This window comes from Salvelinus alpinus, chromosome 13 (genome assembly GCF_045679555.1).
Source record: "Salvelinus alpinus chromosome 13, SLU_Salpinus.1, whole genome shotgun sequence".
Classification (NCBI taxonomy): domain Eukaryota; kingdom Metazoa; phylum Chordata; class Actinopteri; order Salmoniformes; family Salmonidae; genus Salvelinus; species Salvelinus alpinus.
The window spans coordinates 55998663-56025753 of record NC_092098.1 but is presented as its reverse complement, the minus strand read 5'-3'; the positions used below and the strand labels follow the sequence as shown (position 1 = coordinate 56025753).

Below are 27091 nucleotides of genomic sequence, written 5' to 3'. Positions count from 1 at the left end.
GGTCGGGTACAGTGGTCTAGTACAGTGGTCTGGTACAGTGGTCTGGTACAGTGGTCTAGTACAGTGGTCTGGTACAGTGGTCTGGTACAGTGGTCTGGTACAGTAGGCTACAGTAGTCTGGTACAGTGGTCTGGTACAGTAGGCTACAGTGGTCTGGTACAGTAGGCTACAGTAGTCTGGTACAGTGGTCTGGTACAGTAGGCTACAGTCTGGTACAGTGGTCTGGTACAGTGGGCTGCAGTGATAAAATGCTGACTGACAGAATACATCAATATAATACATGTGGAGGGAGAATTCTCTCATTTCTCTTTTAATAAAACAAAAATCGTTATAAGAGGTAGTGTCTTTAAAAAAAAAAAAAAAATTAATTTATTCCAACCAAACAAAGACATTATCAGATACAAACGTGCTTTTTTGTAGTCAAGGTTAAAGGGGTCCGTTGGTGATTGGTTCCTGTGTTAACCCCATGACAGCCAGGCTTTACACAACAAACAGACAATTAAAGGATTAACCCATCCTAGAACTAGAGGCATCACTACAGACCCTGGTTTGATTCCGGGCTGTGATCGGGAGTCCCATAGGGCAGCGCACACAAATGGCCCAGCGTCGTCCTGGTTAGGGTTTGGCCGGTGTAGGACATCATTGTAAATAAGAAATTGCTCTAAACTAACTTGCCTGGTTAAATTTAAAAAATGAAACGTGACATACAGTGCCTTGCAAAAGTATTCACCCCCCTTGGCATTTGTCCTATTTTGTTGCATTAAAAATCCATTTAAATGACAGGTTGTATTTGGATTTCATGTAATGGACATACACAAAATAGTCCAAATTGGTGAAGTGAACTGAAAAAAAAATTATAAATAAAAATGTTAAACTGAAAAGTGGTGCGTGCTTATGTATTCACCCCTTTGCTATGAAGCCCCTAAATAAGGTCTGTTGCAACCAATTACCTTCAGAAGTCACACAATTAGTCAAATAAAGTCCACCTGTTTGCAATCTAAGTGTCACATGATCTGTCACATGATCTCAGTATATAAAACACCTGTTCTGAAAGGCCCCAGAGTCTGCAACACCACTAAGCAAGGGGCACCACCAAGCAAGCGGCACCATGAAGACCAAGGAGCTCTCTAAACAGGTCAGGGACAAAGTTGTGGAGAAGTACAGATCAGGGTTGGGTTACAAAAAAATATCCAAAACTTTGAACATCCCACAGAGCACCATTAAATCCATTATTTAAAAAATGGAAAGAATATGGCACCACAACAAACCTGCCAAGAGACGGCCGTCCACCAAAACTCACGGACCAGGCAAAGAGGGCATTAATCAGAGAGGCAACAAAGAGACCAAAGATAACCCTGAAGGAGCTGCAAAACTCCACAGCGGAGATTGGAGTGTCTGCCCATTGGACCACTTTAAGACGTACACTCCACAGAGCTGGGCTTTACGGAAGAGTAGCCAGAAAAAAGCCATTGCTTAAAGAAAAAAAGAAGCAAACATGTTTGGTGTTCGCCAAAAGGCATGTGGGAGACTCCTCAAACATATGGAAGAAGGTACTCTGGTCAGATGAGACTCAAATTTAGCTTTTTGGCCATCAAAGAAAACTGTCTGGCGCAAACCCAACACCTTTTTATCACCCCGGGATGTTTTTCCCATCGGCAGGGACTGTGAAACTGGTCAGAATTGAAGGAATGATGGATGGCGCTAAATACAGGGAAATTCTTGAGGGAAACCTGTTTCAATCTCCCAGAGATTTGAGACAGGGACGGAGGTTCACCTTCCAGCAGGACAATGACCCTAAACATACTGCTAAAGCAACACTAAACTGGTTTAAGGGGAAACATTTAAATGTCTTGGAACGGCCTAGTCAAAGCCCAGACCTCAATCCAATTGAGAATCTGTGGTATGACTTAAAGATTGCTGTACACCAGCGGAACCCATCCAACTTGAAGGAGCTGGAGCAGTTTTGCCTTGAAGAATGGGCAAAAATCCCAGTGGCTAGATGTGCCAAGCTTATAGAGACATTCCCCAAGAGACTTGCAGCTGTAATTGCTGCAAAAGGCGGCTCTACAAAGTATTGACTTTGGGGGGTGAATAGTTATGCATGCTCAAGTTTTCCGTTTTTTCGTCATATTTCTTGTTTGTTTCAGAGGCATGTTGTGTAAATCAAATAATACAAACCCCCAAAAATATATATTTTAATTCCAGGTTGAAAGGAAACAAAATAGGAAAAATGCCAAGTGGGGTGAATACTTTCGCAAGCCACTGTACAACGTCATCATGATAAGGTTCTCGTCATAGGGGATGGAGATAAACCTTTCATAATTAACCATTGGGATTAAACTATCACATTTCATAATGCTTTTAAATCAATTTCCTCGTCAAAAAGACAGTAGATGGAATACTTGTCTACATCCACTCGTCTATATCGTCATGACAAAGTACAGTATATATTTAGTTGAAATGTCCGCAGTCAGATCAATATCCCTTCCTTCTTCAACTGTGGGTTTTGTTGTCGACATGAGTTCCAACAGATCTCCACAACAATGTCAACATGATGCTTCCTACCTTATTAGAATGACGAAATGGAAAAACATTTTTTTTTACAGTAACAGCTCTCAGATTTTATTTAACAATGTAAAATATTGGAATTTTGTAGTTTTGATTGGATTATTCCTTTAAGACAGCGAGAGAGAGAGTTCTGTACATTGTATCGCTATATCTGCAACTCTCTTAACCTGGTGGTTAAGAGAGTTGGGCCAGTAACCGAAAGGTTGCTGGTTTGAATCCCTTGGAGCAGACTAGCTGAATAGTCTGTTGATGTGCCCTTGAGCACATACTTTTGTATATATATAGTGTAACTGCTCTTGTAAATCACTCTGGATAACAGCGTCTCTCCGTGTCAAAGTCCTGTATGTTTTGGAGCGTACCATTCATTCCAGAATTAACTGAATTGAAATAGGTTTGGGGACAAACCTGGTCAAGGACTCTTGATAGTTCATCAGACATTACCTGAACACGAAAGGTTGGAGAGCAAGTCCCGTGGATTGTTCCGGAATAGTTCAGTTCTAAGAACGCATGGTCCCATTGGTCAACACTCTCCTGAGACAGATATAGCAAGTCTTCTGACTGCCGCTGAACGGTCGACCAACCGGTTGACCTTAAAATTGACCGGAAGTTGACATGAAGTTGACCAAAAGTTAAATTAGCTTGGTGTTGCTATTGAAGAAAAGTTCTGTGAAATAAAGTCCATTCGGAGAGAGTTCTTGGAGAAGCATAAATCTGTAAAGTAACTTCTTATAAAAGGAATGCTCATCACTACAAGGTACGATTACTAAAAAAAACTAAAATAGTGGGTGGAGGTTTCCAATGGTCAAAGAAGGTATATAGAGAGTAGAGATACATCAGTAGTGATTGTGTTCTTTATGTTAATAATCACATGAATGAAGTTGCAGAGGGATGTGGTTCTCTTTCACACACAGGTTGTCCCTATAATCTCTTCTTTCTACCGTAGTGTGCACTTGTTCACTTCCCTTCATGGATTTGAAAGGAAAGGACTGGTATATGGAAACTGCCTCTGGCCCAGAGAAGGCTGAACAAATACATTCTAAGGGTGGTGTGGGAGACTATTCTTTATTTAAAGCCTCATTTAGATATTGTTCTGCTTATAAAATCGGTAATAACGCAATAACCCCCCATTTCTGAATTACATCAGTTTGACTGGTTCTTAGGAAATGAAAAGTTGTGAAAAAAGAAAAATCTCTAAGATTTTAGTTAGTCTATGCATGATATTTTCTGTGGTTGAAATACTGTCATCTTTTACGTAACCGTGGCAATCACGGGAAGAGATTGCACTTGCAACATTGCCATTACATCTGCCTGCACTAACCCATCACTCTAACCCATCACTAACCCATCACTCTAACCCATCACTCTAACCCATCACTCTAACCCATCACTCTAACCCATCACTCTAACCCATCACTCTAACCCATGCCTACACCAATCCATCACGTTTAAATTCCTCGGACACTTCAGGAGGAAGGAGAAGTTATTGGGATGCACCTACAGTCTCTCTGTCTATAAAGTGGAGATAGATGATGGTTATTTTAGTTAATTTTTTATTTTACCTTTATTTAACTAGGCGAGTCAGTTAAGAACAATGACGGTCTAGGAACAGTGGGTTAACTGCCTTGTTCAGGGGCAGAACGACAGATTTTTACCTTGTCAGCTAGGGGATTCGAACTTGCAACCTTTCGGTTACTACACTCTAACCACTAGGCTACCTGCCACCACTAGGCTACCTACTCTAACCACTAGGCTACCTACTCTAACCACTAGGCTACCTGCCACCACTAGGCTACCTACTCTAACCACTAGGCTACCTACTCTAACCACTAGGCTACCTGCCACCACTAGGCTACCTGCCACCACTAGGCTACCTGCCACCACTAAGCTACCTGCCACCACTAGGCTACCTACTCTAACCACTAGGCTACCTGCCACCAATAGGCTACCTGCCACCACTAGGCTACCTGCCACCACTAGGCTACCTGCCACCACTAAGCTACCTGCCACCACTAGGCTACCTACTCTAACCACTAGGCTACCTACTCTAACCACTAGGCTACCTGCCACCACTAGGCTACCTGCCACCACTAGGCTACTCTAACCACTAGGCTACTCTAACCACTAGGCTACCTACTCTAACCACTAGGCTACCTGCCACCACCAGGCTACCTGCCACCACTAAGCTACCTGCCACCACTAGGCTACCTACTCTAACCACTAGGCTACCTACTCTAACCACTAGGCTACCTGCCACCACTAGGCTACCTGCCACCACTAGGCTACCTGCCACCACTAGGCTACCTACTCTAACCACTAGGCTACCTACTCTAACCACTAGGCTACCTGCCACCACCAGGCTACCTGCCACCACTAGGCTACCTGCCACCACTAGGCTACCTGCCACCACTAGGCTACCTGCCACCACTAGGCTACCTACTCTAACCACTAGGCTACCTACCACCAATAGGCTACCTGCCACCACTAGGCTACCTGCCACCACTAGGCTACCTGTCTCTAACCTGCCTCCCCCAGGTAGCCTAGTGGTTAGAAATGTTTCCTCTGTTTAGGAGTTATTGCCTATTATAAGCAGAACATAGTGGTCATGATGGTGATGATGATGATGGTGGTGATGAAGATGATGGTGGTCGCTACAGGTGTCCGGACTAATACCTTTTGTTGGTCACACTGTTCCATGGGCAGGGTATCAGTCACCTGTTCACAGATATGTACCTGAGGGTCTGTCCAATCACCTGATAGCTCCTCCCCTATGGGTGTGTCCTTGGGATAGCTGGTCTAAGATTCTAGGGGTTCAGAGGCTGAGGAGCAGGCCGAGAGAGAAGCCAGGGGCTGTAGTAGTCCATCTAGCCCAGGGGAGGCTGGGTCTGTGGGGGGGATGAGAGCAGAGAGAGGGCAATATGGGGAGGCTAGGACCTGGAGTTGTTCGGGACTCAGGGCGGACTCGCTGCAGACCCCCTGACACAGTTCAGACACACTTTGCCAAGTCTTCAGTTTCATCTGGATCAGATTGGTCCTCTCTGACATGAGATGGTCCTTCTCTGTCCTCTGGGATAAACACATACAGGGAGAAACACAGAGAAATCACAAACACACACCAGATACACACACACACACATGCAGAAATCACAAACCCACAAACACCATGCACATACAGAAACACACATACACACACACACCAACAACAAAGTACATTAGTAAATGGAATAGCCCTTTCCTGTAGCAGCTTTAGGAGACAGTCATGTCACCTCACCAGTTTGTCGATCTCACACTCCAGGTTGTGAATACAGTCCAGCTTCCTCTTCCGACAGCGCCGGGCTGCGGTGCGGTTCTTACTCCTGCGTCTGACGTCGTGGACAAAGTCCAGCTGTTCTCTGGTCAGAGGCTGGTGCCTCAACGTCAGCTGGAAGTCATTCCTGCTCAACGCCAAAATCTGACCTACAGAGAATGGCAGTTGTAACTGGAAAACACAGAGAGAGACGGATCAAGACCGGTCTGGATTGGATCGATACGTTTGACCATATACTGTACATCTATAGGTACACACCCCATCTAGTAGTACTGTAGTGTTAAACATCTAAAAGCAACAGGCCAGGTTACAGGTAGAGGTAGAGAAGAGAAACTGAGGGTGTTAGCGTGTCTGATTCAGCTGGTCAAGGCCAGGCTACAGGTAGAGGTAGAGAAGAGAAACTGAGGGTGTTAGCGTGTCTGATTCAGCTGGTCAAGGCCAGGCTACAGGTAGAGGTAGAGAAGAGAAACTGAGGGTGTTAGCGTGTCTGATTCAGCTGGTCAAGGCCAGGCTACAGGTAGAGGTAGAGAAGAGAAACTGAGGGTGTTACCGTGTCTGATTCAGCTGGTCAAGGCCAGGCTACAGGTAGAGAGAGAGAAGAGAAACTGAGGGTGTTAGCGTGTCTGATTCAGCTGGTCAAGGCCAGGCTACAGGTAGAGGTAGAGAAGAGAAACTGAGGGTGTTAGCGTGTCTGATTCAGCTGGTCAAGGCCAGGCTACAGGTAGAGGTAGAGAAGAGAAACTGAGGGTGTTAGCGTGTCTGATTCAGCTGGTCAAGGCCAGGCTACAGGTAGAGGTAGAGAAGAGAAACTGAGGGTGTTAGCGTGTCTGATTCAGCTGGTCAAGGCCAGGCTACAGGTAGAGGTAGAGAAGAGAAACTGAGGGTGTTAGCGTGTCTGATTCAGCTGGTCAAGGCCAGGCTACAGGTAGAGGTAGAGAAGAGAAACTGAGGGTGTTAGCGTGTCTGATTCAGCTGGTCAAGGCCAGGCTACAGGTAGAGGTAGAGAAGAGAAACTGAGGGTGTTAGCGTGTCTGATTCAGCTGGTCAAGGCCAGGCTACAGGTAGAGAGAGAGAAGAGAAACTGAGGGTGTTAGCATGTCTGATTCAGCTGGTCAAGGCCAGGCTACAGGTAGAGGTAGAGAAGAGAAACTGAGGGTGTTAGCGTGTCTGATTCAGCTGGTCAAGGCCAGGCTACAGGTAGAGGTAGAGAAGAGAAACTGAGGGTGTTAGCGTGTCTGATTCAGCTGGTCAAGGCCAGGCTACAGGTAGAGGTAGAGAAGAGAAACTGAGGGTGTTAGCGTGTCTGATTCAGCTGGTCAAGGCCAGGCTACAGGTAGAGGTAGAGAAGAGAAACTGAGGGTGTTAGCGTGTCTGATTCAGCTGGTCAAGGCCAGGCTACAGGTAGAGGTAGAGAAGAGAAACTGAGGGTGTTAGCGTGTCTGATTCAGCTGGTCAAGGCCAGGCTACAGGTAGAGAGAGAGAAGAGAAACTGAGGGTGTTAGCGTGTCTGATTCAGCTGGTCAAGGCCAGGCTACAGGTAGAGAGAGAGAAGAGAAACTGAGGGTGTTAGCATGTCTGATTCAGCTGGTCAAGGCCAGGCTACAGGTAGAGAGAGAGAAGAGAAACTGAGGGTGTTAGCGTGTCTGATTCAGCTGGTCAAGGCCAGGCTACAGGTAGAGAGAGAGAGAGAGTCCTGCTCCTACAGCCAGAGGACCAGGGAGGACTCTCCCTCCCTCTCTCCCAGTAATACCTCCCTGGTCCTCTGGCTGTAGGAGCAGGACTCTCCCTCCCTCTCTCCCAGTATTACCTCCCTGGTCCTCTGGCTGTAGGAGCAGGACTCTCTCTCCCAGTATTACCTCCCTGGTCCTCTGGCTGTAGGAGCAGGACTCACTCTCCCAGTAATACCTCCCTGGTCCTCTGGCTGTAGGAGCAGGACTCTCTCTCCCAGTATTACCTCCCTGGTCCTCTGGCTGTAGGAGCAGGACTCACTCTCCCAGTATTACCTCCCTGGTCCTCTGGCTATAGGAGCAGGACTCTCTCTCCCAGTATTACCTCCCTGGTCCTCTGGCTGTAGGAGCAGGACTCACTCTCCCAGTAATACCTCCCTGGTCCTCTGGCTGTAGGAGCAGGACTCTCTCTCCCAGTATTACCTCCCTGGTCCTCTGGCTGTAGGAGCAGGACTCTCCCTCCCTCTCTCCCAGTATTACCTCCCTGGTCCTCTGGCTGTAGGAGCAGGACTCTCTCTCCCAGTATTACCTCCCTGGTCCTCTGGCTGTAGGAGCAGGACTCACTCTCCCAGTATTACCTCCCTGGTCCTCTGGCTGTAGGAGCAGGACTCACTCTCCCAGTATTACCTCCCTGGTCCTCTGGCTGTAGGAGCAGGACTCACTCTCCCAGTATTACCTCCCTGGTCCTCTGGCTATAGGAGCAGGACTCACTCTCCCAGTAGTATCTCCCTGGTCCTCTGGCTGTAGGAGCAGGACTCACTCTCCCAGTATTACCTCCCTGGTCCTCTGGCTATAGGAGCAGGACTCTCTCCCCCAGTAGTATCTCCCTGGTCCTCTGGCTATAGGAGCAGGACTCTCTCTCCCAGTATTACCTCCCTGGTCCTCTGGCTATAGGAGCAGGACTCTCTCTCCCAGTATTACCTCCCTGGTCCTCTGGCTATAGGAGCAGGACTCTCTCCCCCAGTAGTATCTCCCTGGTCCTCTGGCTATAGGAGCAGGACTCTCTCTCCCAGTATTACCTCCCTGGTCCTCTGGCTGTAGGAGCAGGACTCTCTCTCCTTCTCTCCCAGTATAACTCACCTTCCTAGCCTTCTGGCTGTAGGAACAGGACTCACTGTCTCCCTCCGTATCGAAGCCATCTGAGTCTCCATCATCCCCAGAGCTCAGAGAGGACACACAGGGACTCTTCTCTGACTGGGATGACCCCTCACAGCCCGGCAGCTGGGCGTCCCCTGACCCTGTCCCTCTGTCCATCTCCCTGTCTGTCCCACTGTCCATTCCCATGTCCATCCCTCTGTCCATCCCTCTGTCCAGGCCCTGGAGGAAAGGACAGTCCCCGGTGCTGGAGGTGAGGTACAGCCAGTCCAACTTGGGGCTCATGCTCCGGGGGTTCAAGGTGGAGCTGCTGCCCAGGATGTTCTCAGGCCCAGTCTCAGGCCCAGTCTCAGGCCCAGTCTCAGGTAGCGAGTCCTGGAGGAGGGAAGGAGGAGGAGAGGAGAGGTCTGACCAAAGACCATGGGCCAAGTGTTCAGCCACCTCCGTCTCCATGCTGCTCCTCTCTTCCCATCCGCTCTCTCTCCTCTCTTCCTCTCCCTGTCCTCTCCTTCCCTGCTCCTGTTCTGTCTTTGGCTGACTGGTGATGGAGACAGCTGGATCTAACCCGTCATGGTGCCCTCTACCACCTAGAACACAACCTCCTTCCTCCACACCTCCAGGGCTCTGATGACCAAGCCCAGGTTCCTCAAGGGGGCATCGGTGTGATGCAGTACCCACTGTCCCCTCATCCAACCGTGGGCTCCGTTCACAGCTGACACTGGAAACCTCCATGAGGGGAGATCTAAGGCAGCTGACTCCAGAAGCCTCCTCTGCTTCTCTCCTCCTCTCTTCCACCTCTCCTACCCTCTCGTGCTTGTCTACGTTCTCCCCGTCTGCCTCTCTCTTTTCCCCATCCTCCTCTCCTTTCCTCTCCTCAACCTCTCCATGTCCTGCCTGGTTAGTCTGTACGCAATGGGAGGAGTTCTCTCCAGAGATCTCCACTGCAGGACCCTCCTTACAGCCCCCACTACAGGAGCAAGGTAGACAGGACCGGGACTGAGACAGAGGGCAGCCCTCCTCAGTGACCACTGGGGAATCAAGGGCTGTTTCTGGGCTGCAGACCTCCAGAGACACACTGTCCTTCCCACAAGCCAGCTGGAACTTGGGGCACCGCAGGGAGTAGTCAGTCTGGGCGTCTGATTGGCTGTTGACTTCAGGAGGAGGGGCGGGGGTTTCGCTTTTACATCCGGTCACGGCATTTGTTGGTTGGCTGCTTTGGCAGGGGGCTCCACCCACATCCTGTTCAACGGGCGAATCAGAAACCACCTTGACTCCTTTGTCATCCTCTAAGACATCCTTGTTAGTGTCGATGTCGCTAAGCTCTGCCCTGGGCGACTGTCTCCTGCACCGTGTCTTACAGCAGGTCTTCCTCTGGAAGGAGGCCCTACTGCTGCTGAAGAACTTGGGCAACAGGAAGTCGAAACAGGCCGAGTCCAGATCCCTGAAACCCAGGATAGAGGCACAGTGTCGTATCTCCATGACAGTAGCTTTACTGAAGAGCAGCTTGGATGTGTAGGCAAACTGCAGCAGGGGCTCAAAGCCACTCGCCGTCACCTTTAGAGAGAGATACGAAGAAACTTAGTCATGACACAGCAATATACATTAAATGGACCATAACTAAACCAATGTGGTCACACACACTCTGCTGACTCAGCATATTCCATATCTTTCCTATCTGACAGAATGTCTCATCTCTTAGCCAAACTACACTCGTGTGATGAGTAACCTTGGGAACGTAAGATTTGTGTTAGGCTTAAGCTCAGCGGGCCGACCCCTGGACTTACGCTCAGCGGGCCGACCCCTGGACTTACGCTCAGCGGGCCGACCCCTGGACTTACGCTCAGCGGGCCGACCCCTGGACTTACGCTCAGCGGGCCGACCCCTGGACTTACGCTCAGCGGGCCGACCCCTGGACTTACGCTCAGCGGGCCGACCCCTGGACTTACGCTCAGCGGGCCGACTCCTGGACTTACGCTCAGCGGGCCGACCCCTGGACTTACGCTCAGCGGGCCGACCCCTGGACTTACGCTCAGCGGGCCGACCCCTGGACTTACGCTCAGCGGGCCGACCCCTGGACTTACGCTCAGCGGGCCGACCCCTGGACTTACGCTCAGCGGGCCGACCCCTAAACCAGTCAAATTCAACTCTGGACCTCAAAGCCAGTTCCACTGCGTTTTTTCATTGTTCCCCTCTAATCAGGGACTGATTTAGCCCTGGGATACCAGGTGGATACAATGAATTATCATGTAGAACAGAAAAGCAGCAGTACTCCAGACCTCGTAGGGTAATACCCCTGGTGTAGGCTTTACTTAAGTGGACTACTGTGGTCCTGGACTACATGCTAGGCTTTGGTCCCTTCTCACCTCCTGAGGCAGGGTGATGACGAGCCCTGGGCCCGCGTGGGAGGAAACCCTGTGTGTGAAATATTTGCTGCAGGAAGCCAGCACAGAGCGATGGGCCCTGAAGCTCCTCCCCTCCACCACCACCGTGATGTCACACAGCAGGTCACGCCTCCGCTGGTCGTCCAGGCAACGCAGCACGTGGCAGCTGTGCACTGAGGACTCAAAGGTAAACTGAGAGGACCGCGGGCTCTCCAGACTAGACATGGAGACGGACATCTGTGGAAGACACACAGAGACACACACAGAGAGACACACACAGAGAGACACACACAGAGAGACACACACAGAGAGACACACACAGAGAGACACACACAGAGAGACACACACAGAGAGACACACACAGAGAGACACACACAGAGAGACACACACACAGAGACACACACAGAGAGACACACACAGAGAGACACACACAGAGAGACACACACAGAGAGACACACACAGAGAGACACACACAGAGAGACACACACAGAGAGACACACACAGAGAGACACACACAGAGAGACACACACAGAGAGACACACACAGAGAGACACACACAGAGAGACACACACACAGAGACACACACAGAGAGACACACACAGAGAGACACACACAGAGAGACACACACACAGAGACACACACAGAGAGACACACACAGAGAGACACACACAGAGAGACACACACAGAGAGACACACACAGAGAGAGTGAAGATGATGACGTGTAAAAAAATATATATCTTATCCTACTTGCTAAATACAGTGGTGCCAGTCAAACAGGTGTAGCCTAACCTAATGAGCAGTTACAGACTATTAAATATTGGAGACTAGTCAAATCAACCCCCCCCCCCCCATTGAGCAGGATTAAAACCACCAAACAGAAACAGAAATGGGTTACAAACAAATTTAACAATTTAGGTGATGACATCTCAATGTCATAAAAGTTTACAGTTACACGCACACACATCTGTGTAGACCCGGACGACGCCCTATGGGACTCCCGGTCACGGCCAGGTTGTGATACAGCCCAGGACCGAACCCGGGTCTGTAGTGACACGTCTAGCACTGAGATGCAGTGCCTTAGACCGCTGCGACACTCTGGAGGCTAGTGAAGATAAATATTTTTAAAAAGGAATAAATTACAAATTCACTTGAGCTTAAAATATCCTTAAATCTCAAATATGACATTATAGTCAATTCTGTCTAGGCTACATGTCCAACACCTGACTGAAGAATGCCCTCACTGAGCTTGATTTGGATTAGTCAAGTCATGCATGGCTGGCTGTGTGTGTGTGTGTGTGTGTGTGTGTGTGTGTGTGTGTGTGTGTGTGTGTGTGTGTGTGTGTGTGTGTGTGTGTTTTGGCGTAACAGCGTGGAGAGTCCTGACTCACGCGGTCCTGCTGATTAAAAGCCAAGTCATGCCTGAACCGAAAATGTGGTCGGTGACGCCGTACAGAGGGTGTGACGCAAATGGCGGAGCCTCCAGAGGCACGCAAAGGCCAAATTCAGCTCTGTACCGTGTCGTCGTGCGCCTCTTAAATTTGGTTTTAAAAACGTGGTGGGCTCCGTATAGTTCCGCATTGACATGATTGGTTGTCTGTGGGTGAGGGTCCTGTATAAAACACAAACTCCCTTCACAACAGCTCTGCACAATACGTATGAACGCCCTCACTTCTGCATAGGACAAATCCCCGTAAATGCTGCGCGGCCAACGCCGTAACAGATTGACCATGTAAAGCTTTTCAGGATGAGCAAGCGATTTCCAGTCTTTCCCGTTCTGTCCCCACCCTTGCGGATTTTACCGTAAACTGCCTGGTTTTCCAAGTAACCCGCTGTAGAGTTCACAACCTACATCGATTCACTACAGGTTATAGGTCTATATTTACACGCACAGACAGCAAGCTTTGTCCCAGTTGTCAAAAAGGAAAGATTGGATGGCAAATTTGCGCTAGTCAGGTTCAAATCCCATATGTCCAAGCTTCGATCTCTTTGGAAATAGGACAGGCTAAACAGTTATGTGCCATGCTTAACTTGATGTTCACTCCAAACATTCCCGATCAGAAATAGAATAGAATCTAGACTATATATCTGAGACCACAGCTGTTCAATAAACACACCTGACCCTAAAAGTGATTTTGCTCTTAAAAAATGTACAGGCATACCGACGAGATCACAATACGTTGAGATACGCCGCCATGAAACACTTCACCATGTAAACGAGGCATTTAGGATACCAGAGCGCGCTGTAAAGGATAGACTACTCCAGTAATGTACTTTAATCATAAAGCACACACTACAATAGTAAATGTCTAGTGTTAATAGGCTTCTCACCAAACAACACAATTTAGTGAGAAGAAAAAACGATCAGCAGAACTAACCTGACATCGGTTATCCTACAATGACGACGAGCTGAAATCATACAGGTTCATATTCACGACGTGACAAATCTACTCAGTCTTCAAAACAGACTAAATCCGACTTTAACTTTTTGTTGCTGACAACTTTAACCGGTAGAGCCAATCCTACGGAGCCACAGTCTTCTGACTTCCAGAACTGTCACCTTTCCAACGTCAGGGACAGGCTTTCCTTATTGGCTACGGTCTCTCTCCGTCACAGTTAACTTCCGCATTTAAGGACATCTAGTAGCCTACTGTAGTCGGTGTTGGACTGGAATTTTGTGAAAGGGGGTCCTTTGATCAAGAAAGAGAGAGCGTGTCTGTGATAGAAAGGGGACAGGGGCATACCTAGTTAGTTGTATAACTGAATGCCTTCAACTGAAATGTGTCTTCCACATTTAACCCAATCCCTCTGAATCAGAGAGGTGCGAAAGAGAGGGGAATAGATATTGTGAAATATTTATTGTATTTATGTGGGCTGGAGCGACACCGGGCTGGCGCGACACCGGGGTGGGGTAGGATTTGTTATGGTCAGGTTTCCTCCCTAACACACACAGAGGGAGAGAGTTGTATTATTTTATATCTATTTCGCTTGCTTTGGCAAAGTAAACATATGTTTCCCATGCCAATAAAGTCCCTTAAATTTAAATGAAATGGGGGAGAAGAGAGAGAAAGAAAGAGCGAAAGAAAGACAAAAAGTCAGAAATCAGCTGATTGCTTTCACAAACCCAGAGTGAAACAGACTGTTCCGTATCCATGGTAGTGGTGAGGTCATAATAACAAACATTCCACAGCAAATGAAACGGAAGTCCACATAAAAATGTCTATTTCACAATAGAGAACTTTATTGTGCCACATACAGAGTAGGTAATGGTCATATTGTTTCCCCTTCCACAGATAATAACAGTCACTACAGGGGAACTAGTAATAAACACATTGTCATTATGACAAGCCTACTCCATTTTGATAACAAAAACTGCCACTATTTCGTAAACAGTGGCAGAATATCTCATCATATCATCCATATACTTTAATACCTTACATTTCTACCACATCCAGAATCCTGAAACTAATAGTTATCATCGATTGTAAGTGATGCTGTGTTATCCTAGAATATACACGGGTAACCGATGGTGCAAGACCCTCAGACCCTTACATGGAGGGGAGACAGGGAGAGGATAGTGCAGTTTATACTGCATCACACCACCAGTTGTTCTTTACAAGCCCTGAGATGATCAAACCCAGACTACTATCAGAACTACACTCTAAAATATGCTGGGTCGTATGGATGGGTCGTATGGATGGCCCTGCTGGGTCGTACAGATGGCTCTGCTGGGTTGTACGGATGGCCCTGCTGGGTTGTACGGATGGCCCTGCTGGGTGGTACGGATGGCCCTGCTGGGTTGTATGGATGGCCCTGCTGGGTTGTATGGATGGTCCTGCTGGGTGGTACGGATGGCCCTGCTGGGTTGTACGGATGGCCCTGCTGGGTGGTACGGATGGCCCTGCTGGGTTGTATGGTTGTATGGATGGCCCTGCTGGGTTGTATGGATGGCCCTGCTGGGTTGTATGGTTGTATGGATGGCCCTGCTGGGTTGTATGGATGGCCCTGCTGGGTTGTACGGATGGCCCTGCTGGGTGGTACGGATGGTCCTGCTGGGTTGTATGGATGGCCCTGCTGGGTGGTACGGATGGTCCTGCTGGGTTGTATGGTTGTATGGATGGCCCTGCTGGGTGGTACGGATGGTCCTGCTGGGTTGTATGGTTGTATGGATGGCCCTGCTGGGTGGTATGGATGGCCCTGCTGGGTGGTACGGATGGTCCTGCTGGGTGGTACGGATGGTCCTGCTGGGTGGTACGGATGGTCCTGCTGGGTTGTATGGATGTATGGATGGCCCTGCTGGGTTGTATGGATGGCCCTGCTGGGTTGTACGGATGGCCCTGCTGGGTTGTACGGATGGCCCTGCTGGGTGGTACAGATGGGTGGTACGGATGGTCCTGCTGGGTTGTATGGTTGTATGGATGGCCCTGCTGGGTTGTATGGATGGCCCTGCTGGGTTGTACGGATGGCCCTGCTGGGTTGTACGGATGGCCCTGCTGGGTGGTACAGATGGGTGGTACGGATGGTCCTGCTGGGTTGTATGGTTGTATGGATGGCCCTGCTGGGTTGTATGGTTGTATGGTTGGCCCTGCTGGGTTGTATGGATGGCCCTGCTGGGTTGTACGGATGGCCCTACTGGGTTTGTACGGATGGCCCTGCTGGGTGGTACGGATGGGTGGTACGGATGGTCCTGCTGGGTTGTATGGATGGGTGGTACGGATGGTCCTGCTGGGTTGTATGGTTGTATGGATGGCCCTGCTGGGTGGTATGGTTGTATGGATGGCCCTGCTGGGTTGTATGGATGGCCCTGCTGGGTGGTATGGTTGTATGGATGGCCCTGCTGGGTGGTACGGATGGCCCTGCTGGGTTGTATGGATGGCCCTGCTGGGTGGTACGGATGGCCCTGCTGGGTGGTACGGATGGCCCTGCTGGGTGGTATGGATGGCCCTGCTGGCTTGTATGGTTGTATGGTTGGCCCTGCTGGGTTGTATGGATGGCCCTGCTGGGTTGTACGGATGGCCCTGCTGGGTTGTACGGATGGCCCTGCTGGGTTGTACGGATGGCCCTGCTGGGTTGTACGGATGGCCCTGCTGGGTTGTATGGTTGTATGGATGGTCCTGCTGGGTTGTATGGTTGTACGGATGGCCCTGCTGGGTGGTATGGATGGCCCTGCTGGGTTGTATGGTTGTACGGATGGCCCTGCTGGGTGGTATGGATGGCCCTGCTGGGTTGTATGGTTGTATGGATGGCCCTGCTGGGTTGTATGGATGGCCCTGCTGGGTTGTATGGTTATATGGATGGCCCTGCTGGGTTGTATGGATGGCCCTGCTGGGTTGTATGGATGGCCCTGCTGGGTTGTATGGTTGTACGGATGGCCCTGCTGGGTTGTATGGATGGCCCTGCTGGGTTGTATGGATGGCCCTGCTGGGTGGTACTGATGGCCCTGCTGGGTTGTATGGTTGTATGGTTGTACGGATGGCCCTGCTGGGTTGTACGGATGGCCCTGCTGGGTGGTATGGATGGCCCTGCTGGGTGGTATGGATGGCCCTGCTGGGTGGTATGGATGGCCCTGCTGGGTGGTACGGATGGCCCTGCTGGGTGGTACGGATGGCCCTGCTGGGTTGTATGGATGGTCCTGCTGGGTGGTACAGATGGCCCTGCTGGGTGGTACGGATGGCCCTGCTGGGTGGTACGGATGGCCCTGCTGGGTCGTACGGATGGCCCTGCTGGGTGGTACGGATGGCCCTGCTGGGTGGTACGGATGGTCCTGATGGGTTGCAGGCATTTGGTCACATAGCTGGGTTGCTTTCTTTAAAAAACTTGATGCTGGGTTTTTAGTGCTGGGTTATTGATGCTGAACTATCTGAGAAGTAGTTGGTGAACCAGGCGAGGCAATCATTTGAGAAACCAAGGCTGTTGAGTCTGCCGAAAAGAATACGGTGATTGACAGAGTCGAAAGAGATTGAAATATATACAAACAAACCAATTTTATTTTTTTACATGGGACAATAACAAACACGTCTGCACTTCTACGCCATCTTGGTACGATCAATTTGTCCACTACTTCGACCAAATTAAACCTCTCGTTGCTGAAGTTAAAACCTCTCCACTGTCGCTACCTACAACAGCCTCCACTCCCTCTGTGCCCCACTATGTAGTCCCTAGTGTCCCGCTACCTCCCTCCCCTGCAGCACACACAGCCCTGAGTGTTCCTAACTCACACGTGACCCCTGCAGCAGACACAGCATCTTATAGAGGAGATCAGCCTGGTGCGTCAGCATAGGGTGAAGACCAGCCTGGAGCGTCAGTATAGGGAGGAGATCAGCCTGGAACGTCAGCATAGGGAGGAGATCAGCCTGGAGCGTCAGTATAGGGAGGAGATCAGCCTGGAACGTCAGCATAGGGAGGAGATCAGCCTGGAGCGTCAGCATAGGGAGATCAGCCTGGAGCGTCAGCATAGGGAGGAGATCAGCCTGGAGCGTCAGCATAAGGAGGAGATCAGCCTGGAGCGTCAGCATATGGAGGAGATCAGCCTGGAGCGTCAGCATAGGGAGGAGATCAGCCTGGAGCGTCAGCATAGGGAGGAGATCAGCCTGGAGCGTCAGCATAGGGAGGAGATCAGCCTGGAACGTCAGCATAGGGAGGAGATCAGCCTGGAGCGTCAGCATAGGGAGGAGATCAGCCTGGAACGTCAGCATAGGGAGGAGATCAGCCTGGAGCGTCAGCATAGGGAGGAGATCGGCCTGGAGCGTCAGCATAGGGAGGAGATCGGCCTGGAGCGTCAGCATAGGGAGGAGATCAGCCTGGAGCGTCAGCATAGGGAGGAGATCAGCCTGGTGCGTCAGCATAGGGAGGAGATCAGCCTGGTGCGTCAGCATAGGGAGGAGATCAGCCTGGAGCGTCAGCATAGGGAGGAGATCAGCCTGGAGCGTCAGCATAGGGAGGAGATCAGCCTGGAACGTCAGCATAGGGAGGAGATCAGCCTGGAGCGTCAGCATAGGGAGGAGATCAGCCTGGAGCGTCAGCATAGGGAGGAGATCAGCCTGGAACGTCAGCATAGGGAGGAGATCAGCCTGGAGCGTCAGTATAGGGAGGAGATCAGCCTGGAACGTCAGCATAGGGAGGAGATCAGCCTGGAGCGTCAGCATAGGGAGGAGATCGGCCTGGAGCGTAGCATAGGGAGGAGATCAGCCTGGAGCGTCAGCATAGGGAGGAGATCAGCCTGGAGCGTCAGCATAGGGAGGAGATCAGCCTGGTGTGTCAGCATAGGGAGGAGATCAGCCTGGTGTGTCAGCATAGGGAGGAGATCAGCCTGGTGTATCAGCATAGGGAGGAGATCAGCCTGGAGCGTCAGTATAGGGAGGAGATCAGCCTGGTGTGTCAGCATAGGGAGGAGATCAGCCTGGAGCGTCAGCATAGGGAGGAGATCAGCCTGGTGCGTCAGCATAGGGAGGAGATCAGCCTGGAGCGTCAGTATAGGGAGGAGATCAGCCTGGTGTGTCAGCAGTAGGGAGGAGATCAGCATAGGGAGGAGATCAGCCTGGAGCGCCAGCATAGGGAGGAGATCAGCCTGGAGCGTCAGTATAGGGAGGAGATCAGCCTGGAGCGTCAGTATAGGGAGGAGATCAGCCTGGAGCGTCAGCATAGGGAGGAGATCAGCCTGGAGCGTCAGCATAGGGAGGAGATCAGCCTGGTGTGTCAGCATAGGGAGGAGATCAGCCTGGTGTGTCAGCATAGGGAGGAGATCAGCCTGGTGTGTCAGCATAGGGAGGAGATCAGCCTGGTGTGTCAGCATAGGGAGATCAGCCTGGAGCGTCAGCATAGGGAGGAGATCAGCCTGGAGCGTCAGCATAGGGAGGAGATCAGCATAGGGAGGAGATCAGCCTGGAGCGTCAGCATAGGGAGGAGATCAGCCTGGAGCGTCAGTATAGGGAGGAGATCAGCCTGGAGCGTCAGTATAGGGAGGAGATCAGCCTGGTGTGTCAGCATAGGGAGGAGATCAGCCTGGAGCGTCAGCATAGGGAGGAGATCAGCCTGGAGCGTCAGCATAGGGAGGAGATCAGCCTGGAACGTCAGCATAGGGAGGAGATCAGCCTGGAGCGTCAGTATAGGGAGGAGATCAGCCTGGAACGTCAGCATAGGGAGGAGATCAGCCTGGAGCGTCAGCATAGGGAGGAGATCGGCCTGGAGCGTCAGCATAGGGAGGAGATCAGCCTGGAGCGTCAGCATAGGGAGGAGATCAGCCTGGAGCGTCAGCATAGGGAGGAGATCAGCCTGGTGTGTCAGCATAGGGAGGAGATCAGCCTGGTGTGTCAGCATAGGGAGGAGATCAGCCTGGTGTATCAGCATAGGGAGGAGATCAGCCTGGAGCGTCAGTATAGGGAGGAGATCAGCCTGGTGTGTCAGCATAGGGAGGAGATCAGCCTGGAGCGTCAGCATAGGGAGGAGATCAGCCTGGTGCGTCAGCATAGGGAGGAGATCAGCCTGGAGCGTCAGTATAGGGAGGAGATCAGCCTGGTGTGTCAGCATAGGGAGGAGATCAGCATAGGGAGGAGATCAGCCTGGAGCGCCAGCATAGGGAGGAGATCAGCCTGGAGCGTCAGTATAGGGAGGAGATCAGCCTGGAGCGTCAGTATAGGGAGGAGATCAGCCTGGAGCGTCAGCATAGGGAGGAGATCAGCCTGGAGCGTCAGCATAGGGAGGAGATCAGCCTGGTGTGTCAGCATAGGGAGGAGATCAGCCTGGTGTGTCAGCATAGGGAGGAGATCAGCCTGGTGTGTCAGCATAGGGAGGAGATCAGCCTGGTGTGTCAGCATAGGGAGATCAGCCTGGAGCGTCAGCATAGGGAGGAGATCAGCCTGGAGCGTCAGCATAGGGAGGAGATCAGCATAGGGAGGAGATCAGCCTGGAGCGTCAGCATAGGGAGGAGATCAGCCTGGAGCGTCAGTATAGGGAGGAGATCAGCCTGGAGCGTCAGTATAGGGAGGAGATCAGCCTGGTGTGTCAGCATAGGGAGGAGATCAGCATAGGGAGGAGATCAGCCTGGAGCGTCAGCATAGGGAGGAGATCGGCCTGGTGTGTCAGCATAGGGAGGAGATCAGCCTGGTGTGTCAGCATAGGGAGGAGAACAGCCTGGTGTGTCAGCATAGGGAGGAGATCAGCCTGGTGTGTCAGCATAGGGAGGAGATCAGCCTGGAGCGTCAGCATAGGGAGGAGATCAGCCTGGAGCGTCAGCATAGGGAGGAGGTCAGTCTGGAGCGTCAGCATAGGGAGATCAGCCTGGAGCGTCAGCATAGGGAGGAGATCAGCCTGGAGCGTCAGCATAGGGAGGAGATCAGCCTGGAGCGTCAGCATAGGGAGGAGATCAGCCTGGAGCGTCAGCATAGGGAGGAGATCAGCCTGGAGCGTCAGCATAAGGAGGAGATCAGCCTGGAGCGTCAGCATAGGGAGGAGATCAGCCTGGTGCGTCAGCATAGGGAGGAGATCAGCCTGGAGCGTCAGTATAGGGAGGAGATCAGCCTGGAACGTCAGCATAGGGAGGAGATCAGCCTGGAGCGTCAACATAGGGAGATCAGCCTGGAGCGTCAGCATAGGGAGGAGATCAGCCTGGAGCGTCAGCATAAGGAGGAGATCAGCCTGGAGCGTCAGCATAGGGAGGAGATCAGCCTGGAGCGTCAGCATAGGGAGGAGATCAGCCTGGAACGTCAGCATAGGGAGGAGATCAGCCTGGAGCGTCAGTATAGGGAGGAGATCAGCCTGGAACGTCGAGCATAGGGAGGAGATCAGCCTGGAGCGTCAGCATAGGGAGGAGATCAGCCTGGTGTGTCAGCATAGGGAGGAGATCAGCCTGGTGTGTCAGCATAGGGAGGAGATCAGCCTGGTGTGTCAGCATAGGGAGGAGATCAGCCTGGTGTGTCAGCATAGGGAGGAGATCAGCCTGGTGCGTCAGCATAGGGAGGAGATCAGCCTGGTGCGTCAGCATAGGGAGGAGATCAGCCTGGTGCGTCAGCATAGGGAGGAGATCAGCCTGGAGCGTCAGCATAGGGAGGAGATCAGCCTGGAGCGTCAGCATAGGGAGGAGATCAGCCTGGAGCGTCAGCATAGGGAGGAGATCAGCCTGGAGCGTCAGCATAGGGAGGAGATCAGCCTGAAGCGTCAGCATAGGGAGGAGATCGGCCTGGAGCGTCAGCATAGGGAGGAGATCAGCCTGGTGTGTCAGCATAGGGAGGAGATCAGCCTGGTGTGTCAGCATAGGGAGGAGAACAGCCTGGTGTGTCAGCATAGGGAGGAGATCAGCCTGGTGTGTCAGCATAGGGAGGAGATCAGCCTGGTGCGTCAGCATAGGGAGGAGATCATCCTGGAGCGTCAGCATAGGGAGGAGATCAGCCTGGAGCGTCAGCATAGGGAGATCAGCCTGGAGCGTCAGCATAGGGAGGAGGTCAGCCTGGAGCGTCAGCATAGGGAGGAGATCAGCCTGGAGCGTCAGCATAGGGAGGAGATCAGCCTGGATCGTCAGCATAGGGAGGAGATCAGCCTGGAGCGTCGGCATAGGGAGATCAGCCTGGAGCGTCAGCATAGGGAGGAGATCAGCCTGGAACGTCAGCATAGGGAGGAGATCGGCCTGGAGCGTCAGCATAGGGAGGAGATCAGTCTGGAGCGTCAGCATAGGGAGGAGATCGGCCTGGTGCGTCAGCATAGGGAGGAGATCAGCCTGGAGCGTCAGCATAGGGAGGAGATCAGCCTGGTGCGTCAGCATAGGGAGGAGGTCAGCCTGGTGCGTCAGCATAGGGAGGAGATCGGCCTGGAGCGTCAGCATAGGGAGGAGATCAGTCTGGAGCGTCAGCATAGGGAGGAGATCGGCCTGGTGCGTCAGCATAGGGAGGAGATCAGCCTGGAGCGTCAGCATAGGGAGGAGATCAGCCTGGTGCGTCAGCATAGGGAGGAGATCAGCATAGGGAGGAGATCAGCCTGGAGCGTCAGCATAGGGAGGAGATCAGCCTGGTGCGTCAGCAGTAGGGAGGAGATCAGCCTGGAGCGTCAGCATAGGGAGGAGATCAGCCTGGTGCGTCCGCATAGGGAGGAGATCAGCATAGGGAGGAGATCAGCCTGGAGCGTCAGCATAGGGAGGAGATCAGCCTGGAGCGTCAGCATAGGGAGGAGATCAGCCTGGTGCGTCAGCATAGGGAGGAGATCAGCCTGGAGCGTCAGAATAGGGAGGAGATCAGCCTGGTGTGTCAGCATAGGGAGGAGATCAGCATAGGGAGGAGATCAGCCTGGAGCGTCAGCATAGGGAGGAGATCAGCCTGGAGCGTCAGTATAGGGAGGAGATGAGCCTGGAGCGTCAGTATAGGGAGGAGATCAGCCTGGTGTGTCAGCATAGGGAGGAGATCAGCATAGGGAAGAGATCAGCCTGGAGCGTCAGCATAGGGAGGAGATCAGCCTGGAGCGTCAGTATAGGGAGGAGATCAGCCTGGTGTGTCAGCATAGGGAGGAGATCAGCATAGGGAGGAGATCAGCCTGGAGCGTCAGCATAGGGAGGAGATCAGCCTGGAGCGTCAGCATAGGGAGGGGATCAGTCTGGAGTGTCAGATATAGGGAGGAGATCAGTCTGGAGCGTCAGCATAGGGAGGAGATCAGCCTGGAGCGTCAGCATAGGGAGGAGATCAGTCTGGAGCGTCAGCATAGGGAGGAGATCAGCCTGGAGCGTCAGCATAGGGAGGAGATCAGTCTGGAGCGTCAGCATAGGGAGGAGATCAGTCTGGAGCGTCAGCATAGGGAGGAGATCAGCCTGGAGCGTCAGCATAGGGAGATCAGGCAGCTGTAGTGTGCAATGAAAAATGTTGAGGACAACCAGGAACTGTCCAGCAGTCAATAACCGGCTAAAACGCAAGACCTGCAGAAGATGAGCTAAGGGCAGGCATTTCTCAGCCACCACCATCCACTCTACAAAGAGTCCCAGAAAACCCCAGCACCAAGCCAACAGCCTAATCAGAACCCATTGATCAACTAACGCACCAACCCAGTTGACCCCCCTCCCATCCCCCATCGCACGGCCTGTAATTACTCCCGTCACTCCTGCCATCCTCCACAGACCTGACGAGAAACCAGATATTATATTCAAGGGAAGTTAATATACGTATAAAAAGTGGCACATTTATGGCGCCCCACAACAGAGCTCTCGACTGTAGCCCTGCTTGGCTGCCCCAGCCATATCGTTCACACGGGGACTAGGCATCCGGATATACGACTAACAGAGTAGCAGCTTTATACTGTCAATCTACAGCGATCGTAATTTTGCAAAATCTCACAATAAGACTACTTAATGTTAGATCTCTCACTTCCAAGGCAGTTATAGTCATTGAACTAATCACTGGTCATAACCTTGATGTGATTGGCCTGATTGAAACATGGCTCAAGCCTGATGAATTTACTGTGTTAAATGAGGCCTCACCTCCTGGTTAATATGACTGCATTTTCGTCTTTTGAGCTTCTAGTCATGAAATCTATGCAGCCTACTCAATCACTTTTTATAGCTACTGTTTACAGGCCTCCTGGGCCATATACAGCGTTTCTCACTGAGTTCCTATCGGACTTTTGTAGTCATGGCAGATATTCACATTTTTGGTGACTTCAATGTTTACATATAAAAGTCCACAGACCCACTCCAAAAGGCTTTCGGAGCCATAATCGACTCAGTGGGTTTTGTCCAACATGTCTCCGGACCTACTCACTGCCACAGTCATACTCTGGACCTAGTTTTGTCCCATGGAATAAATATTGTAGATCTTAATGTTTTTCCTCATAATCCTGGACTATCCGACCACCATTTTATTACGTTTGCAATCGCAACAAATAATCTGCTCAGACCCCAACCAAGGAGCATCAAAACCCGAGCCCTGAAGCAAGCTTCCAGAATATTGGAGCGGAAACGGCGCGTCCACCAAACTGGAAGTCTTCCGACTCAGCTTGGAAAGACAGTACCGTGCAATACCGAAGAGCCCTCACTGCTGCTCGATCATCCTGGACTCATTCCAACCTAATTGAGAATAAAAACAATGCAAAATGTATTTGATACTGTCGCAAAGCTAACTAAAAAAACGGTATTCCCCAAGAGGATGGCTTCCACTTCAGCAGTGATAAATTCATGAACATCTTTGAAGATAAAGAGCCTGGTTCCGCTTTAGGTTTCTGCCCGTCTAGGGAGTTTTTCTTCGCTACCGCGCTTCTACGTCTGCATTGCTCGCGGTTTTAGTAGTTTTGGATTTCTGTATACCAGCACTTTGTGACGTCTGGAGCAATGTAAAAAGGTCTTTAATAAATATATTTGATTTGACCTACCCTGTCAAAGAGGGTCCCTGTTGATTCAGACAGTGTACTCTACCAAATATGGCCGGTCCACCTACAAGGACCCGGACAGACTGGGGGGGGGGGGGGGGGGGGTGTGGCTTGTAGTCACGATCGACTACTCACCGCGCCCCGCCAAGCAGCGTCACGCGAGAGTCGGGTTCAACAGGGTCTAGCTGCAGCAGATATTTAGTGTTGCATTAGCTCGCCAGTGGGCGTGGCGTTATCTCGCCGGTGGGCGTGGCGTTAGCTTGCCGGTGGGCGTGGCGTTAGCTCGCCGGTGGGCGTGGCGTTAGCTCGCCGGTGGGCGTGGCGTTAGCTCGCCAGTGGGCGTGGCATTAGCTCACCAGTGGGCGTGGCATTAGCTCACCAGTGGGCGTGGCATTAAGCTCACCAGTAATACTAGCTCGTGCGCGGCGCGTAGTGATGTAATTATGCCAATGGACAGCTGGCACGGCGTGTAGTTACCACAGTCCGCGGATATTATTCAAACCTACCAGTCAAAGCTCAACATCGCCCCTCTAGGATCAGAAATCAGTCACTGATCATCCTTCATCATCTATCAGCGTCTAAATATATACACATCCTCTCCTTCATTGCATGCATTCGAAGTAACAGACCAGGTGAAAGCTAAGCTTAGCTCTAATGAGCTTCATTGCACCATATTGTTTCAATTGTCAAGTCTCTTCCCATTGAATTATTGTAAAAACGGTCATTGCCCAGTTCATACTTATACAGAAAATGTGGTTTTAATTACTATAAAAATACACCAGAATTGAATGAGAATTACACACGGTCGATGAGGACCCGGAAGAGGGTGGATTTTTAAAGCAATTGAAATACAGATTTGGCCTGTGACTGGACAGGGGAGTGGCGCCATCTAGTGGCACCAAACAACGCTACCACTTGACAGGCACAATCTACTGTGGTCTTCCAGTTAGAGGTTATCAGCAGTCAGCAGCAGCAACGGTCAACAACCCTGGGTTTGCAGTCGACATAAAATGGAACCGCACACGTTCACTCTTCATTCAACAAATGAGACCGTTTTCACTGGGTCGTGTATTTCAGCGAAGGCTTACTCAGAAGTCTTCAGAAAGAGATTTTTAAATCTGTTGAATAATAACCTCCCAGCACACCTTGCAGCCCTCTACTACGACTGTCCTTATAGTCTCACGTGGCAATCCTTCCAAATCTCCTCCACTGGACGTGAAGCCCGGAGATTGAGGCTAACGACCAGCCGCTGGACGGGAGAAGCCTGAGGGTGAGGCTAACGACCAGCCGCTGGACGGGAGAAGCCTGAGGTTGAGGCTAACGACCAGCCGCTGGACGGGAGAAGCCTGAGGTTGAGGCTAACGACCAGCCGCTGGACGGGAGAAGCCTGAGGTTGAGGCTAACGACCATAAAAAACAGCAACATAAAAACCACCAAGGATTAGTGACAAGGTATTTTTATTGGGCAGCTTTGTACACACTCATCATGGGTGTGTCTGAAAAGGCACCCGATATAGTACCCTACCCACCTAGTACCCTACCCACCTAGTACCCTACCCACCTAGTACCCTACCCACCTAGTACCCTACTGGCCCTGGGAATAAGTAGTGAACTACATAGGAAGCCATTTCAGGAAGCTATTTCAGACACCTAATGTATAATACATGCTTACAGCTTCCATACTAGACGTTGTGACAGCGTAGAAGAATAAACCCGTACTTTTACAGACAGACGCAACAATGCTAGGACCAACATGTGTACAGACAACAGTCTAAATATATATTCCCCCTCCCCATCAACCCCTAGCCACAACCTCCTAGTGCACGTCATTAGATCTGTCCTCAACGTCAATGTCCCCGAGTTAAAACCCTCAGAGTCCAGCACACCTTCAGAGGTGAGTTTCCCCAAAACATCATCTTCACCACTGAAGTCAAATGGGCAAAATGGGACAAAGAATTCTCTTAACCCTGCAGACAATCTTTGTTTTTGGGCAAGCCATGAGTCAGATGTCCATGAGTTGCCGTACAGGTTTAGGTAGGGGGATAGGGTGGATGTGGGGGGGTTAAGACTTTACAGAGCTGCCAATGGGGTCGGGGTGGTCTAGAAGACGTGGCTAGTGGTTCCCGTGCTCCTAGTAAAGGGGCGAGTGTTTACTGGGTAATTCCAATAACACCACAGGCCTGGCGACCGCCAGCGTTGCCCGTCTTCAGACTCTCCTCGTTGCCTCCTTTCCCCAGGTCATCGGCTTTCTCATGGATCTATCGGTATAGAGGAGAGATAGAGGTTGGAAAAGATAGTGACACAACACCAAAGAGAATGAAAGACAGAGAGAGGAGATGGGACGAGAACTGGGTTGTGTTCACTTGGAGAACTTTGAGCATTTCCTGCCTAGTGGACACACCATACAGCTTCCTTCCATTTCCTGCCTAGTGGACACAACATGTAGCTAGCTACAGGTCAGGCAATGTCTGTTCTTACCACCATGGTCCTGCCGATGATGGAGTAGGGTCCAGTGAGAGTCAGTATCTTGTCCTGGATGTTGATCTTAGCCACACTGTCGGCTCCTGCAGTCACGTTGCCAAGGTCCCCTACGTGCCTAGCAACACAGAGACAGAACAGCTGGTCAGAGGAGAGACGGCTGTTCAATCGTTTAACCCCTACGTGCACATTGTAGCAAAACAAACAGAC

At 51.2% G+C, this 27091-nt stretch overlaps 2 protein-coding genes across 15 annotated transcripts in view; both read right to left on the bottom strand.

Moving 5' to 3' along the window:
* Positions 1-338: 338 nt before the first annotated feature.
* Positions 339-13656, bottom strand: LOC139537960 (transcription regulator protein BACH1-like). Of its 14 annotated transcripts, none has more exons than XR_011667634.1 (6): positions 13451-13656; positions 11058-11312; positions 8680-10248; positions 5837-6043; positions 4816-5631; positions 339-4773 (listed from the first exon to the last, which is right to left on the bottom strand). XR_011667634.1 is itself a non-coding variant. In XM_071339876.1 (6 exons), the coding sequence occupies exons 3-6, from the start codon at positions 11310-11312 to the stop codon at positions 5362-5364; spliced, it is 2301 nt and encodes a 766-aa protein (XP_071195977.1). In that variant the 5' UTR covers positions 12038-12177; positions 13451-13656; the 3' UTR covers positions 339-5361. The 14 variants fall into 14 exon arrangements, 2 of the variants coding, with proteins under 2 accessions (XP_071195977.1, XP_071195976.1); XR_011667636.1 differs by having other exon boundaries at positions 339-4794; positions 4834-5631; XR_011667637.1 differs by having other exon boundaries at positions 4834-5631.
* Positions 13657-25844: 12188 nt separating this feature from the next.
* Positions 25845-27091, bottom strand: part of LOC139536756 (superoxide dismutase [Cu-Zn]-like) — a 2022-nt gene continuing 775 nt past the window's right edge. Inside the window, exons 2-3 of the mRNA XM_071337349.1 lie at positions 26882-27022; positions 25845-26661 (exon numbers count right to left, since the gene is read on the bottom strand). Of these exons, the coding sequence (XP_071193450.1) occupies positions 26554-26661; positions 26882-27022 (249 nt within the window). The 3' untranslated portion in view covers positions 25845-26553. The remainder of the gene's footprint in view (positions 26662-26881; positions 27023-27091) is intronic.

Coding starts and splice junctions, on each gene's coding strand:
- LOC139537960 (XM_071339876.1), bottom strand. CDS start 11,312: ATGTCCGTCTCCATGTCTAGTCTGGAGAGCCCGCGGTCCTCTCAGTTT. Junction 6,044..8,679: donor ACAGCCAGAAGGCTAGGAAG/GTGAGTTATACT, acceptor TGTGTTTTCCAG/TTACAACTGCCATTCTCTGT. Junction 5,632..5,836: donor AGTGTGAGATCGACAAACTG/GTGAGGTGACAT, acceptor TGTTTATCCCAG/AGGACAGAGAAGGACCATCT.